Raw genomic sequence first — 18,011 nt, 5'->3', positions numbered from 1 at the left:
TGTGTGAGAGAGACAATGGGTGCAGAACCCTCAAATATTGCACAATACTTCACTCAATGCATTTTATTTCTGGAAGGGGTCTGTGTTTGAGGGAAAGTTGAGGGAGGGAAAAGGGAGCTGAATGTGAAAATGGGGGTTGTAGAAAAGCAAATAGGAAGCATAGGACTGGATGTGAAGGTGGAATCGGGTGTGAGAGAGGCTGCAGAGGAGGAGACAGTGGCCTTGTAACTGGGTGGAAGTTGAAAGAAGGTCTTAGTAGTTGCTTTTTTAATTTTTATAATAATCTTTTATTAGTTTTCAATTGCAGTCCAATAAAAGCCTCATTATAACAATACCACTTTATAATACAATTATTAATACCAATCATTCAAATACCGAATTATATAATTTAGTTAAAGTGGCCCCCCTGTGTGCAAGAATTGATGGTTTTCTTTATTTCTGGGTTCCAAAATCTTATTAGTTTCAATTACATTCCAGTCATAATAATAATCCCTTCTACAACAAATGCAGTAGTAATAACTTCTATTTGTATTGACACATTAAATGATTTATAAAATTTCAAGTGAGGAACTCAAACTAGACCCTTGTTCTTTCTGTGTGTGGCAATTACTCTGTCCTTGGTGTTTCTTCCTGTCCTTGTAAGATGTCGTGTTTTCCCTGATTGTTGCTGTTAATCCATCATGCCTTGGGTGGAGCAGATTTCCCATTTTTGTTCCAGAAAGTTCTCCATCACTCCATCATGTGCTTCATTGTTTTGTACCGAGAACTGTCCCAGTAAATAAGCTGTTTTCACCACTTTTCCTCTCAGCAAGGAGTGGTCTGTGGAACTGCAGATGACTTAATAAAGAACCTTATCAGTTCCTTGGCAGCTCATAGATGCCTTTTATCCTTCCTTCCAGCTGAAGATATATGATCATTTATCCTTCCAATTGTATTAAATGCCAAATCCTCTTAGCGTTATTCAGTTCACTTCATAGATACAAAAGGATGGGGAAGAGTCAGTTCTAAGTTTCCATCGTAAACCTTTTGCAAAATAGAGCTTCCCTCCCTTTTTCCTTTCCCCCCCGTTTTTGCACACACCGTTCCATTTGAAGATATATTCCATATTTATAATCCAATTTCCTCCATCCTCACTTGTACAATTATAATTTGAACTAACATTCAGAGGAGGGTTGCCGAATCATAAATGTAGAGAAGAAAACTTTAAATAAAGAAACCGTAGACTTCCCTCCCCCCATCACCACCTTTTGCACCGAATGAAGTCTTATCTCAAATTCAAACCTTAAAGTCCTTGCAGTTGGTTTGTTCCGCAGTTTGTGATCTCATCTGTTCTAGCATGTGTGTCTGTAGATTAGCCAAATTAAGCTCTAATTAACAAGAGAACCTCTGCTTCTTAATGGCGGCATTGAAGGGTTTTCGGCAGGAAAAGTGCTTTTGCACTCAGCGCCTCCCTGCCCCCCGCATCCCATGCCAGAGCGAGAGCCAGGTACCAAGACAAACTCCGAGTGAAGTGTGTTTCCCCCATCCCCAGGGCGGAATTTGCAAGGATGATTTACCCTCAATCATTCTTGTTTTTCCTTTGTCAACGATCTCCTGCTGTCGTGGGGGCTGCCTCCAGTAAGGCCTGGAGGAACTGGAAGCCCTGGTCTTAGACATTGCAGTGTGCAGTAGGAGAAGGAAGAGGCAAGAGATTCCCATGGGAGTGGTCTGTGTGCAACAGGGGTGTAAAGCAGGGCTGCAGAATACAAGACATGGCTTCAGAAATGGAGTTAGGAAGTGGAAAAGTGAGGGCAGTAGTTGAATAGGGTTGGAGGCTCTAGGGGGTTAATGTAGGGGTGATTGTTGAGTGGAGGAAGCAGGGGTGTACCCCCTAGTTATACATACAAAAGACTTCCCCTAAGTCCTCCCTCTCCCTTCCACCCTTGTTTTTCATTTGCACTGCTTGTTTGGTTTAATACACCAGCGCCCAAACCTGCAGGAAGGCCAGCTTCCCATGTGGAGACAGATGTGTTCCAGACACTTGCAGGTTATTTGAGCCTTGATCCTCCATGACAAAGCTGGTAGAGCCCAGTTTTGAATGAGCTGTTATTCAGGCTGATATTCAGAATGTTCTGTTCGCAAAGTTGTCGGTGTGCGTACGTTTGAGGGAGGCCTACGTTTTGACGTTTTGTGGTCAAACTCTAAATCAAAAAGGCCTTTTTCTCAGAGCCTTCGGGCATACAGCTGTTTTCAATTGTTCCTGACTCCTATCTAGGGAGAGCCATAAAAATAAATCAGTGCCAAAAAAAAAACTCGAGAGCTTTCCTTTGCCTCCCCCCTCCAGCCCCTCTCCCAGCCTCCCTTTGGCATAATTTTGAATGGACTGAGAGCAAATATATAAGAGAAGTAGGGTTGAGGTGGGAAAGGGCACCCCAGCTCACATTTAACAAGCGAGAAGGCAGCTTGTTTCTGAAAGTGTGCACCTCATAACTTGAGTAGAGACTGTCCAGAGAGACTTAAGTAGGAGCAGTATGATTAATTCCTGCCTGTGTCTTGACGGGTTCATGCTGATTTATTTTACTTCATTATGAGAAACATAAGGCTTCTCTTTACCTCCCCTCTCTCCCTCTTCCAGAACTAGGATTTGGGAAGCAAGGCTGGCAGGCAATGGTCATGGGAAAGCTCTGAGAGAATTGCAGACATCCTGAATAAAGTTGTGTCACACAGAGTGTGGAAAGGAAGGGAGGAATTGACCCAACTTTTTTTTAAAAAAGGGGACTCCGCAGCAGATAGCTTCTTACACTTTTCCTTAGCATGGCATATCAGTGTCCTTAAAAACCAAATACATTTTCCTCACAGAATCGCCTGTGCCTTTCAGAGTTCAGAAATGACAGCAACCGGTTTAACGAAATTGGCACAGTAAAATCACTTTCCTTGCAATGTGTTAGAACGTGGCCGAGAATTGCTTTTTTGCCTCTGCTTGTTTTATGACCATTGTAAGAAATACTGAAAATATATTGATGTGGGTGGCATGCCCCACCAGAATTTGTAAGCCTACGGTACTAATAATTTCTCTGTTTTGTTGCCTTGTTCTGCAGCTCTCTGGTGGGTGTGAGTTGACCGTGGTCATCCACGATTTCACGGCATGCAACAGCAATGAGCTGACAATCCGCCGTGGTCAGACAGTAGAGGTTCTAGAGCGGCCACACGATAAGCCTGATTGGTGTCTAGTACGAACCACCGACCGTTCCCCAGCTGCGGAAGGACTTGTACCCTGTGGGTCTCTCTGCATTGCTCACTCTCGAAGCAGCATGGAGATGGAGGGCATCTTCAACCACAAAGGTAGGAGAACGAGGACTTGGAAGTCATCTACCCTTATATTTCTCCATGTTTTGTTTATCAGTGCTCTGAGGGGGTCTTTAGAAATTGGTGCACAGCTTAGGAGTTACAGGGGTTCATGCCTGTTAAATGACCATCACCTCAGCCCTGCACATGTATTTATTATTATTATTAAATATTTTTATTAAGTACAAATTAGAAAACATACATATTCACAACAAAAGAAAATACAAAAGAAAAAGAAAATACATCTAACCAAGGGGAAAAATTAGAGAATATTTTGTCTCTTTTCATATTTACAGTTATTTATACCTCTATAAAATGCTATTCACAATAAAGCAGTGAAATGAAAGATATCAGAAAAAAGAAAAAAGAACAAAGAAAGAATGAAGAAGTAAAAGAAAAAGATCATAGGTGCAGCCCTGCACATGTATGATGAGACTCTGTGCACCATGTTTTGTAGATTTTGGGTTGTGACCTTAAAGTGGAGCTTCGCATAATTGTTGTCCACACTGAGTATTCCAACAGCTCCATGGGTGTGACAGATAAAATATGGGTGGTAATTTGGCTGTGCTTGTTGAACAGCCCTATCGGAGTGGTTGAAGAACTGCGGGACGTACCACGTGACTTCTCAAAAAATTGCAATAGTTCCACACAACTCCCAAATGTAAAAGCATGTATTGCCATATAGCTAGATGACAAGGATCTACAAACCGAGAACCCTCCGACAGCTGCTAAGATCCCCTCTCCCAGTTCTCCCCTGTGAATTGCGGAGGAAAGGGAAAGGGTCTATTCACAGGTTTGCTCGCACAACACACTGGCCAGACCTTGGCTTAACAAGACTGCATGAGTATGTGAGCTCCCTTCTCCTTTCTGCAGCCAAGCCATATTGAACCAAGCCAAGGTTTAGCATAGCCTGTCATCCAAACTGAGTCTGGTGGTTAAGCTCTCTCCTCGCTAGCCATGAGCTATATAACCAAGATCTGGGTTTAGTTAAACCTTGTGGCTAGTGAGGAGGGTGGGTAACAAGCCCTGATTTGGTTGACATGCTAATCCAGACTTTGGCATAGTAGCCAAAAGGACCAGAAAGGAGAAAATCAGCTGTGAGTTCCTCTCCAGGAGCCCATGCAGTCTCACTAAGGTGCAAGGTTTGACTTCACCTGGTGAAAACCAGGCCAATGTGCCAGGAGCGAGAGAGAGCAGCTCCAACTCCCCAACATGCACGTTGCCCAGAGAAAACTTTGGAAGCTGATCAAGCGGGTCAAGGTTCGCACTGGTCTTTGGAGAAAGGAGTGGTGAAAGAGATTTATACTGCTTTTCTCCTGAGGTCAGCACAAAGTGTGAGAGAGATACTCCCACCTTGAATGCAGCAAAGAACTTGAAGGCGCTGGGTAAATAATGCCCACAAATAATGTCTGTTAACACCTGCGTGATATTTGTGGACCCTTGCGCATGACAATCTCGTGCTTGACAGTCTGAGGGAGTTAGAGAAGTTTCAGGGGAGCGCCGTGTGTTTAGAACAAACCAAAAGATATATTGTATGTACTTGTAAAACAGACTTACCCAGTACAAACTGCTTCTTAAAGTCTGAGCCGTTTGTTCCATACTTAATTGGTGTAAGACATCCGTGTACTCAGAACTGTCTCGGTGTTCTGTTTAATGTATTTGTCAGACTCTTCATAACAGTTTGCCCTGGAGAGAGAATGCAGCCTTCAAGAGTCTCACCACCACAACGTTCTTACATGCACTAGGAAGAGCTTGCAGAGTAGAATACGTAGTAAAATAAACTGGTTTTAGATAAAACAAAAAAAATTCCTTCCAGTAGCACCTTAAAGACCAACTAAGTCAGTTCTTGGTATGAGCTTTCGTGTGCATGCACACTTCTTCAGATACGACTTCACCTGGTGGTATCTGAAGAAGTGTGCATGCACACGAAAGCTCATACCAAGAACTGACTTAGTTGGTCTTTAAGGTGCTACTGGAAGGAATTTTTTTTGTTTTGACTATGGCAGACCAACACGGCTACCTATCTGTAACTGGTTTTAGATACTTAGCTTTGAATGTTTTCTCCGGTTTTAGAGAGAACCAAATCATGGAACAACTTATCATTAAGTTGCAATTGTTAATAATTTTTCCCGGGGGGAAATAAACCTTAGCATATATTTAAGATCGTGTTTGCAGCCTATCTGCTAAGCAAATGAGCTGTGAACCAAGAACTCCCAGGTTTTAATCTTGTCTCTGGCCTGAGTATCCTTCAGTAAGCCAATAACTCTGAACCTCGCCTGCAATCTGTGGATAATACTTTAAGGACTGCTGAACAGTTTACTGAGAGTTTATGAAGTGCTTTGAATGCTCACATCTTTGAATGCTTATTATTGATAATGTTATTATTACAAAGAAAACCTTTTACAGCTAAACCTTAAAGGTAAAGGTAAAGGTACCCCTGCCCGTACGGGCCAGTCTTGACAGACTCTGGGGTTGTGTGCCCATCTCACTCTATAGGCCAGGGGCCAGCGCTGTCCGGAGACACTTCCGGGTCACGTGGCCAGCGTGACATCGCTGTTCTGGCGAGCCAGAGCCGCACACGGAAACGCCGTTTACCTTCCCGCTGGTAAGCGGTCCCTATTTATCTACTTGCACCCGGAGGTGCTTTCGAACTGCTAAGTTGGCAGGCGCTGGGACCGAGCAGCGGGAGCGCACCCCGCCGCAGGGATTCGAACCGCCGACCTTTCGATCGGCAAGTCCTAGGCGCTGAGGCTTTAACCCACAGCGCCACCTGCGTCCCAGCTAAACCTTAGGATGGTTAAAACACCAGTATGCTAGGCTTTGTTTATTCTGCTCGCTTGTTCTTCATCAACCAAAATATGGAAGCTGTCATATTGCTGGGGGCATATTTCTGTACAGTATTGGTTTTTAATAGCTCTCAATAAAAGGCTTTGTGTGAACACCGGGCCTATCGCACACACTTAAATATACAATCGGTTTGAGTTCCTGGACGACACTTGACCATGCAGCCAGTTGGTGGAGTGAAATCAGGTTGTGTATGTGACAGGATGGCTACATTTGCTTCTGTCTCTTTCTAAAGTCATTTCAACATTAGCAGAGAATGTTCTGAAATCAGCGGGTGTCAGGGCCACCGGATTCTGATGATGTAGCAACAGCAACTGAATTGACTGGTGTTCCTAAAAATCACGGTTGATACGCCAGCCCATGATAAACAACTGCCTCTCAGGCCTTGAAGGACTTGATTAGCTTATGATACCCTGTTTTAAGTCAACTATGTCAATGTATTATTTGTTTCTTATCAGGTTTATACCTTGTCCTTCTGCACTAGGCTTCCAAGGCAACTGACAAAAGGACATAGCAATCCAGTATAAAAAGAGCTATTAAGGTATAGGAACCACAGTCACTACAGAAGAACAATAAATTGTTCAGCTGCAGAGAGAAGGTCTTTGTGTGCTTGCCCTGCATCAGATTGTTCTTGCTTCTTAAAGTAATTTAGGTGATGAACACAGCATTTCTCAAGATAGCTTAGTGAATTTATTTTGCAGCTGTTTGGGACTTCTTGTTTCCGTGTTTGTCCACAGGGCTGCTTTGAACATTGTGGCCAGTCTTTCATTGGGAGTGCAATTAATTCCATGTGCCACTAGGCCGCATGACAAACTGTTTCTGATGTTATCAGGACTTTGAAAAGCAGTTTGTGATATAGCGTTTAAGGGCTTTTATGGATTAAGAGGACTTCCATGATAGCACCTGAGTGTCTTCTAAACATAAATTTAAAAAATCCATAACAAACCTGCAGAAAAATGGCAAGCAGTTCAGTTTTAGTGATTCTGAGTCTTGGGCAAATGGTGTTGCAAATCTCTTACAACTTTTGGGGTTTCAGTAACGTAAGTAAGCTTATTCCTGGCCAGCATTTACCATAAAACATAACTGAATCATTTGGTAAGGCAAAAGGATTTAGGTATTATCTATGTTGGTTTATTCTGTATTTCCTTGACAGGGCCTTGAAAAATTAAAGCAGAGTTGGGGATCTGTATGCTTGAGTCATAATTTTGCCAGTAAGTGTTCTAAGGCATGCATATTCAGAAGCTCAGGATTTTGCTTCCAATTAGTCGGCTAATTAATTGCTTAGTTGTGAATTGCCACACTTTCACCGCTCAATTTTGGAGCTCCTCAGAGAACGTGAATGGGTTAAATGAAATCCTAGTTAGTCATAAATGTGCACATTCAGATGTCTTGCTCAGGGTTTTGTTTTTTTTTAATCTCCCATTGTGCTAATGTCTCATTCACTTGCATCAGTTTTGGCAAGATTTGTAAAGTCAGGCGAACTAGAAGCTGAGACGCATTTGCCACACCTGAATGTTCCTTGTTCCAGCTGTGGCTTCATTTAACAGTCCACATTTGAGTAGTGACTTCTTTTTCACGAACAACAAAAGTTAGAAGGCAGAATTCTTTATACAGTCTTTTTGACCACCTTGAAGCAATTCCTGAGCCTTTCCGGCCATCTCCCATCAATTTCGAAAAGGCCTTTAATAGGATACTGTAAAGAAAGCAGAGCTGTTGGCTGTGTCTTACAGGCGGGGGGGTGGGGTGGGGTGGAGATGCAGTGAATTATTGAGCACTTGAAAGAAAAGGCCTTTGGGCCATTTGCACTCAAATGGGTCAGCATCTGGCTGACCCAGTAAAAAAAATTGCTTTTGTTTGCAAGGATGCGAAGCTACATGAAATAATACCCTAGATATTTTCCAAAAGAAACAGTTTTCTAGTCATTCAGTTCCTTTGCAAACTGGCTTAAAAAAAAAAAAATCTGTGGGGTAGAAGGAACCGTGAGAATTCAATGAACAGGGCAATCTTTGTGTTTATAACCTAAGAAACCAAAACCCTACTGGGTGCAGCTGTGCTGGTGGTACTGAAACTGTAGGCACATTGTACAGTAAAGGCAAGAAGAACTCTGTCCAGAATTTGTTATAAAGTCACATTGTGCTTACCCAGAAAGTATTGACCCTCAAAATGATTTACCGAAGCTTTCTTGTTGGGGAAGATTGTGCAGCTTTTTTGGCCGAGGCCAAGGTAGTTAACGGCGGAGAACAAAGATGAAACTGGCAGGATCGAATGATTCTTTGCTGCTGAGTTCATGAGCAAGCACTCCCTGCCTCTCTCCTTACAGGAAATGTGTACTGTAAATAAAATTCCTGGTAATTTGTGTAACTTGCGTTTTAATCCAAGCATTGAACAGTTGCAGCCTTATGTTGGACCTTTTGACTTTTGGGATTGGGTGGCCTTGCGTCCTGTGAGTTTGAGCAATTCAGCATGATTTCCAAGTTGCATTTTGCCAAAATGACAAATTGTGATTTATAAGACTAGGGAATTATTGTAAAGTGCGTAACAGAGAGAAATTTGTTCAGTAGTTCAGTAGAGTGGCATGGAGCCTCCCTCCCCCTCCCACACCAAATGCTCCATCTATTAATCCCGTATTCTCTTCAGTATAAAATTCTCAAAAATGAGGAGCAGTATTCACAGTAACATACATCAAAAAATCAATGAAAGCAGGAACTTAAAAGCAGGCAGAGGGACAACAACTACTAAGCCAATATTTTAGCACTGAAGGGCCTCCATAAATAAGGAGTCTTTGGAGCCTTTATAAAACGTAACCACCCACCTAAGCTTTCTTACACAACCAGCGTGAATTGGGAAGGGTGCAGGAGGGGCCATACTTGAAAATTAGATTCTGCAGTTTCATGCGGCTTTCATGGACATAATAATCTAGAGAACGTCCTACGACTATGTCTTACAATAAAAGAAGAAAAGGTGGGCTTTGCTGGCAAACCATGTTTTCTTGGCAAGGTGGAAGGGCCAAGGAACAGAGAAAGGTCCTCTAAATTCCCAGCTCCTTCTTGCCATAGCGTGTCAGGTTTACTGCATGTTGGCAAAGTGTTTGTTGTATAGATCGGACCAGGGGCAGCCAGCTAAGGCCCAGGGGCCGGATACTGCCCAATCGCCTTCTCAATCCAGCCCACAGACGGTCCGGGTTTCAGCATGTTTTTACATGAGTAGAATGTGTCCTTTTATTTAAAATGCATCTCTGGGTTATTTGTGGGGCCTGCCTGGTGTTTTTACATGAGTAGAATCTGTGCTTTTATTTAAAATGCATCTCTGGGTTATTTGTGGGGCATAGGAATTCCTTCATTTTTTCCCCTTCAAAATATAGCCCAGCCCACCACATGGTCTGAGGGATGGTGGAACGGCCCACATCTGAGAAAAGTTGCTGACCCCTGGTTTGGACCAAAGGGGCTGTTGTCTCTGACCCCCATTGTCCAATACAGTTACTTTAGAAGGGAAGACTCTGCCTTCCTTTGCCCCCCAAAGCAGCTGGTGTGGGGAAGGATTTCTTTGCTGTAATTTATAAAAGAAGGCCTAAACAATTACCGGTAAATTGCAAAAAGAACATCAATCACATTAGCTACAGGAGTTGCACAGTGATAATACTTTCTAGCCATTATGACACTCAAACTAAGATGAAAATGTCTTCAACAAACATTTTGTGATACTACTGTAAATATATAGTTGCTAATGGCTGCATCCTGTTTAAGAAGGTAGAGCTTAAAAATAGCACCTCCTATTGGCCACTGTCTTCCCACACAGATATTCCATATATACACACAGAAACGCATATGTATGTGATGCTATATTTGACAGTGTACATAGAGGCTTTCTCATAATATTTGAAGAGACCTTCGCTAGTATAGGAAAAGTTCCCAAGGAATGGTAGAATCATTTCTGTATCATAAAGTGGTGTGGAACCATTTTTTCCCTCAGTTCCAAACATTCACTAGAATCGAAATAGCCAAAAATATATGTGAGCATTTACAGTAACCAATCACTCACACACACACACACACACACACACAAAACGGTGATATGTCGTGGCATTTTCTCCCTCCCTTTTGGCAAGTCGCTTCTGGTGTTTATGATTGGAATAGCCATAAGTTGAAAATTAAGGTAGCATTGGAAAAGAATGCCTAACTCATGATTTTCGAGCTTAATTTCATGATACAGCAATGTGCTTTTTATTAGCTTGACTAGGAGAAGGCCTTACTGCTGGATGGGCTGGTCCCTTGCTTTTGCACCGTGAAATTAACCATCCACGGTCCTTTCTGCTCGCTGAATTGCACTCCAGCCTCTCAGAGGGAACGAATGAGCTAGTTGTCGGTGGAGCCAATAATTTTTCTTGAACTTCAGTTAGGCTAGTTACGGTAGAGGGTAAGCCATCGCATCTGGCTATTCCCACGTGTGAGCCTAAAATCTGGAGCTGCGCTGTGCAAGTGAGTCAGACTCCCTGAAGGGAGTCGCTGCACTAAAGCTACGACAAGGGGCTTTAAAAGAGCTGTTATTCTGCTCTCAGTTCTTAGCTAAGGAGTTCTCAGAGGGGAGAAGGAGGAGGAGGAGGAGGAGAGCACGGTGTGTGGAAATCCTCTGCAGGACTTTTGCAGCAAGCAAACAGTTTGCCATGTCAAACGGAGTTGAGCAAATTGACACCCTGGAATCTCTTCATTCGCCGTACTGTGGAAATGGGCAGCCGGGCAGCTGCAAATACTGGATCCTGGACTTAGGTACAGATGGCAGGCAAATATTGGTTTGGGCGGGAGGAGGGCAGAGGGTTGCTTCCCCTCCTTTTCCGAAGCAGATGTGTTTAGGTGAACAATATAGCATGCTGTGGGCTTAATACCAGCAAAGGGGAGACCAAGTGTACTTCAAATAACTTCTATCAGACTCTTATTTCTAGAAGATACAAGCACAGCGATGCTATTCTTTCCATTCCTAAATTGCTGTAAAGGGAGACAGGGGGGTGGGAGGTGGAAATGGGGATTTGCAAGCCAGAATGGGGAAGAGTAGCAGAGCTGTTCCTGTCCAATAGTCTACCTAAGAATATTTATCTGTAGCAGAATGAAGCCACTTTCCATTTGCATGAAATGAAGGTTGATGCGGGGGGGGGGGGGCGGAGAATGCATGATCTAAAATGTCATTTATCTTATGCAAATTTTTGAAAATCTTCAAGGGGAAAAAAAGATTCAAACATCTACAAATCAAACATTTCCAATTAAATATGATCAGGCAAGTCAGGAATCAAAAAGGATGCAGTCTATTAATACATCAATGCTAACTGTGTGTTTTCTATACACTATCACAAAGATACACAAACCTATCAGGGATCAGATTTTTCTGTTTGCCTGTTGTACCAGACCAGCCATCCAACAAATGGGTTGATTGGCTCTCAATATTATCAGATGTCATTATCTGTTCCAAAACAAGTTTTATCTTCTTCTGTGGCGTTGTTTAGTCTGCCCGCATGAGCAGCCATTAACTTAAATCTAACCAGGGTAATAAATTTTAAAGGTCTCTCTTTCTTTGGGTGAAAGGAATGGGATACTTGAAAATTGCTTGATGAATAGAAATTACAAGGATTTCCACTAGAGACTGTTGAAACCCATTGTCATAGAGGTTGATTAAAATGTATCTGGATCTTTATATTTCCCTACTTATCTTGAATGTAATTTAAAAGCAGCCACTGGTATTCTAAGGATCTAAGGCATTCTAATGTTCATGTGCAGCCTGATCCTGTTTATAACTTAAAGGTAAAGGGACCCCTGACCATTAGGTCCAGTCATGGCTGACTCTGGGGTTGCGGCGCTCTTCTCGCTTTACTGGCCGAGGGAGCCGGCGTACAGCTTCTGGGTCATGTGGCCAGCATGACTAAGCCGCATCTGGCGAACCAGAAAAGTGCACGGAAATGCTGTTTACCTTCCCACTGGAGCGGTACCTATTTATCTACTTGCACTTTGATGTGCTTTCGAACTGCTAGGTTGGCAGGAGCAGGGACCGAGCAATGGGAGCTCACCCCGTCGTGGGGATTCGAACCACTGACCTTCTGATCGGCAAGCCTTAGGCTCTGTGGTTTATAACTTACTCAGAATCAAATCCCACTGGGTTTACTGCTGCTTACCAGTTAGGATTGCAAGCTCAAAGTGAATTAGGAACAGTTTGGGTAGACTGAACCTGGGGCATGCATCTGGGCTGGAGGAGTTTCAACTGTGGAAAAATTACCGCAAGGTACGGCTGATGTGTGACAAATGTCTGAAATGAATTGGAAACAGCATGGAACTGTGTACCTTTCATGTTCTTCGTAGTGGAAGAGTTCTTGTGCCTTTTGAAAAGTCTGTAGATCTCACTGTGCTGTTCATGATAAATTCCAGCTCCAAAGATAGCATAAACTTCTCTGAGGAACATCTGACAACCTCCCAGATGCGTTACTTAGCAGGAATGTTTCTCAGATGCCACAGCCTGCAGTGTCGTTTGGATAGATGCTGTACCAAACCAGGTAGATAAAGCACATTCAGTTGTGCATTGCATTTGCCAGCTTAGGCTCATAGAGCATGCTCACGCTGGGCACAAGCAGCAGGAAGTACGTGCACCTGGCTAGATGGCACATTTTTAAAAGCATACTGGATCTGTGAGCAACCTAAGAGGGAAAACATGAGGCAGAAATGGTTTATAAGAGAATTTTGCTTTCATGCAAGAATCTGATTATCTCAAGCTCATGTTTGTGGCCAATGCGCTATGCATGCTGATGACTATCTAAAAATTAATTGAAACTATTACTTCCATGCATTGGCATTTAGGCTTATTCATTTTTCCTCTTTTCGAGGTCTGCCAAAGCCTCCCGACTTTATTAATCATTGTTGCACATTATAGTGCAGAAATCAATCTTTCCAAGGCCACCCTAATGTTTTCCCACTTACGCCTCAAGTTAAGAATGGCTTGCATTCCAATGAGCTGAATCACCTGGCAGGAAGTCTATATAGTTCCTGGGTGTTGTGCAGTCCATTCTGGTTTTTTTATCCTGTTTCCTTTTGGTCTGTGTAGAACTCCTCACATTGTTCACACCTATATAGGATGCTTTGGGGGCAAGTCAGCAGAAATGACTGAAATTGTATAAACCGAAACCTCATTAATTACCGTTGTACATATTGCATGTCTGTAAATAAGAACTGAAATTTGTAAGATTCAGCCTCCTCTTTGATATATGGTCACTTCTATTTAAAATAGACAGAGCCCTTTCAATATTGATTCTCCTCCAGACATCTATAGTTGCTATATCACACTTTGCAGTACTGGGATGTTGGCTGGGCAGCAAGCATGCTTTCCCACCAAACTTTTTCTTTGAGTATTGAAATTAATACATGTTTTAAAAGCTAGATTAAAATCCTTTGTGTTACTACATCACAATGCCTTAAAAACAAAACAGTCAACAAGTTGTTATAGAGAAAGTCTTCTCCCAGGAAGAATGAGAAGAGAAACTGTTACTGCATTTTCTGCCCCAATGTAAGATTCTTTAGGGAAATGTAACAGGGAGAGATTAAAGTAAAACAAAAACATCTTGTTATCTACAGATGAAGGACTGTATACAAATTTAATAAATTAATAATAATAGATTTTTTTTCCCACTGTAGGGAGCAGTGGAAATGTACAGTCATGCCTTGGTTTACAGACCCTTCAGGTTGTGTTTGTTCAGGTTATGGACGCTCTGAAACCCCGAAGTACCGGAATGGGTTACTTCCAGGTTTCGGAGGTTGCGCATGCACAGAAGAGCTAAATCGCGCTTTGTGCATGCACAGAATCCCTGAATCGCAACCCGCGCATGCTCAGATGTGCCGCTGCGGGTTGCGAACGCTGCAGGTTATGAACGTGCATCCCGCACGGATCACGTTCGCAACCCGAGCATCCACTGTATATTGGATTGTGTAATGGGCACACTTGATCTTTATTTTCAAATAACCAGAGGCATACCTTCCTACTTCCTTAGATCATACGAAGCCATGTTTCCCTGGTAAATTTCAAAGGTAACATGGAACAGTATGGATGGAAACCGAAAGAAACATGAGACGTGTTAATGCATTCTGTAGTGTAACAGGAAATAGTGGGTGGAGGGTTCCATTAGTTTTGCCTTTTAGTTAATACAAAATCCTATTGACCCTAATCAAACATGCGCAAATGGAGACCCATGAAAGTAAGCCTGGGCTGCCTTATGTTTTCCAGAGCAGGAATTGCTCCATTCTTGCCATGAGACTGCACACACTGAGTATTGCCAAGCGCTGCAAGACATGTCCACGTGGGACTACCGTTTTCGGGGAGCTGTAGCACAGATTCAGCGCATCTGATCCCCGCGATCCAAATGCATTCTGATTTTCCACTTCATTTATCTGTTTATAAAACAGACAAAACAATTATAAAACAAAATCATCCCAAATAGAAGAGAACACTATAAATTGAGTAAAAGAAACAGGTCTCACAAGTCTTTAAGATCCACAAGCATGAGACTCGTAATCTCGGGATTGTGGATTCGAGTCCCATGTTGGGTGGAAGGTTCCTGCATTGCAGGGGGTCGGACTAGGCAAACCTCCCTGGTCGCGTCCAATTCTACAAATCTTTGATTCCGTAATCTGGACTGGGGCATGTGTATCCCTTTCTGTGGGGGCACCGCTTCCTGTTGTGTGCGTTTTATCACCCTGCAGAGAGAGCTTGTAGCTGCTACATAAAAGGTAAAAGGACCCCTGACCATTAGGTCCAGTCGTGACCGAATCTGGGGTTGCGGCGCTCATCTCGCTTTATTGGCCCAGGGAGCCGGCGTACAGCTTCAGGGTCATGTGGCCAGCATGACTAAGCCACTTCTGGCGAACCAGAGCAGTGCACGGAAACACCGTTTACCTTCCCACCGGAGTGGTACCTATTTATCTACTTGCACTCTGAGGTGCTTTCGAACTGCTAGGTTGGCAGGAGCAGGGACCGAGCAACGGGAGCTCACCCCGTCGCGGGGATTCGAACCGCCGACCTTCTGATCAGCAAGTCCTAGGCTCTGTGGTTTAACCCACAGCACCATCCGTGTCCCTTCAGCTGCTACATAGAGAGGCTGAAAGAGTGGAGTTAGGTGTTGCTCACGTAGGGCTCTCATATTTGTGCTCAGGATTTGTTGCCGTAATTGATTCCAGCTGTACTTCAGGTAAGATTTATGGCTCAAATGGAACACACGAGCTTTCCTCCCTAAGTACTTAAAAAAAAAAAAAATTCACATCCAGTATCACGATGGTGCGTGCATGTAATATATCTCTCCGTTTCTACTTGAGGGATAGTGTTACCGTGAAGCGGTTGCTGGGAAAGGGCGCTCAGGAAAAGAGGGTGAAGGCTGGAATGCAGTAAAGTATTCAGTGTAGCTTGCAGGGTGGTGTAACTCTTGGATGTGTGCCAGTTCTGAAAGAAGTGCATAGCCCTGGCCTTTGTGGCACAGATGGAAGTTGTTAAATGTGTTGCTGTAGACCCTCGCCAGAGTCGGCCAGAACAATGGGCTGCAAAATCTCCCCTGGAACAGAGCACATCTGGGTGCTGTGGAGAGGCATGTCTGTCGGCTAATGCACTGCAGGCCTGTGTTTCCTACCTTCTCTCAGTGGGGACCATCTCTCAAGTGTTCTTTTGTGCACAATTCATAAACAGGAAGTTCCAGTTGAAATCTCCCTTTTAACGAACTTGAAGGTCTTTTTTTAAAAGAAAACAAAAAACCTATGTTCACGTGTGCCCATGGAGAGCGGAGGAGGGTGTCTAAGGAAATAACGATTTGCTCCTGAATGGGCTTTTGTTAGCTTGAGTTTAGGGGCACAATTTCTGCCTGTGTTGGATGTGGTCTGAGGTTCGAATTCTTCCAAAGAGCTTTAGAAGAGATGGGGCCCCAACCTCATTGCATGTAAACCACAATAAGGTGAGAGACCCCCATCGTTTTCTTCCCACCCACTTGCTCCTTTTAAATATCAGTTCTCCCTAACGTATTGTAGGGCTAATTCATGCATGTTAGGTTCATAACTTGGTGGTAATAAAAAAAATGGGAACTTGCATAGGATTTGAGCCATCGCAAGTCAAACACCATTTGCATTGCAAGTCAAACCCAGTGCTTTTCTATGCAGTCAGTTTATGTGTTCTGCGTCAGATGTTCACATTATGTTCATGTATGTGTGAACTAGCTGGAAGCTCCTTTCTGAAGGCCGTTAAAGGTGGAAAAACTGGAGGGGGTTGTCAGAGCTAATAAACAACGTGGCATGGGAATGTTGAGGGTGCATGAAAAGGTAGGAGAGAAACATATTAAAGCACCATCTCTCTGAGTTTCACTTCCTTGATCCAGCTAAGCTGAACTGCTAAATAGGGGTGTCTTTTTAAGGGTCTAGTTTTGACTCATAAGCAATGGGACAATGTTCTTGCCTCCATAGCATGGGGCTTTTTGCATTACAGATTGGGAAGCAGCTCTGTGGCAACTCTCAGTGCTACAAAGCTGATTTGAGAAGGCTGAACCTCTCAAAATTTGATGGAAACCAAAAAGGCCAGATTTCTTGGGGCTGAAAAAGTCTCTGATGAACTCCAAAGAGCCATCCCATCAGACATCTAAACCCAGCTGTTCACCTGCCTAGCTCTTTCAGGAATCTTTCTATGAATCTTAGTCATAGCCTTCAAACCACTTCCTCCGGATTAGTCCCAGTGACTTCACTATGACTACTCCAGAATAAGTATGTTTGTGGGTATGTTGGTCCTTAACATTCCCCATTGGTTTTGAAGTGGATACTTTTGTTCTATCATTTCTTGTAATGTCTCAGGAAAGGGGGAAAACATATACTTGCATAATTCCTAAAGAGCCTTCAAATCTTAATTACTAATTCATCAGGCAAAGACATTTTTTCTATTGTATGTTATGCATTACTAAATGCATGTGTTAATAAGCCAACATTGTATTATTACATGATCATGAACTTGCCTGCGAAGCATTTTTAGTTATGCCCTGCTCTCTCTCTCTTACTTTCATATGCAGAGAATTGTAAGTCTTTGTTAAGCAAAATCCATATGGAGGAAGGTGCTGGCTTTGAACCCCATTAAATACATTGGGGATTTATTTACTTAACCCACAGCTTCTCAATACATTTGCTATTAAAACAATGTTCCATAAGATAATGGGAGGGGGGGGGAATGCTTTCCTAACAGTCTTATAGTTTTGCATCCCATCAAAGTTTATGCATTGCTTGCAAGTTGCATGAAGCTCTGAAGGGAAGAGGAATATGTTGGTATCCATCTGTTTCTAAAGACAAAGAAGCACAGTTCCCCACTGAAAGTAATAGCCCTTCCCTAACACCCCCTACACCCCAAGAGGAATATAATATAATCTTCTTTGTACATATAGTAGAAGGATATTTATAATTTATCACTCCCTACCTTGGCGATTCCTTAACTTAGATACCTGGGGTACAGTTTTGACTTTTCGCTTTCTAGATGAAAATTGGTGATGCCCTTGACACTTGGAAATAGAGAATTTCATACTCTTGATAAATCCCAGAAAAATGGGTAGACATCATCATTGCAAATGCATAATAGCCATTAATATTGCCTCCTGTCATCTTGCTTTTCCCCTTTGTCTTGTGACTTCTAGACTGTAGTGATGGTTCTGCAATTGCCCTGCACTCATCAGCTGTGAATACCAGGAAATCCTGGTATATGCTTTGCTCTTTCAAGACGATATATTGGGACAGAGATGTTGGCTCAATGCTTTGGACGATATAAAGTGTTGGGTGCATCTAGTGTAGCACCTTAATTTTTCAAGATGCATT

At 43.0% G+C, this 18,011-nt stretch overlaps 1 protein-coding gene across 6 annotated transcripts in view; it reads left to right on the top strand.

The window, feature by feature from the left end:
* TRIO (trio Rho guanine nucleotide exchange factor) overlaps positions 1 to 18,011 on the top strand; it is a 260,121-nt gene that overhangs the window by 190,571 nt on the left and 51,539 nt on the right. For all 6 annotated transcript variants that reach the window (XR_014566281.1, XM_083747100.1, XM_083747102.1 and 3 more), the window contains exon 34: positions 3,078 to 3,321. Coding sequence is in view for 5 of the 6 variants with exons in the window: in XM_083747100.1 (XP_083603226.1) it covers positions 3,078 to 3,321 (244 nt within the window). In the remaining variant the exon portion in view is untranslated. The remainder of the gene's footprint in view (positions 1 to 3,077; positions 3,322 to 18,011) is intronic.

The sequence above is a fragment of the Podarcis gaigeae genome (genome assembly GCF_964106915.1).
Source record: "Podarcis gaigeae genome assembly, chromosome: 7".
Taxonomy (NCBI): domain Eukaryota; kingdom Metazoa; phylum Chordata; class Lepidosauria; order Squamata; family Lacertidae; genus Podarcis; species Podarcis gaigeae.
Note: the sequence above shows the minus strand (reverse complement) of the source record. Positions and strands in the feature narration are given on the sequence as shown.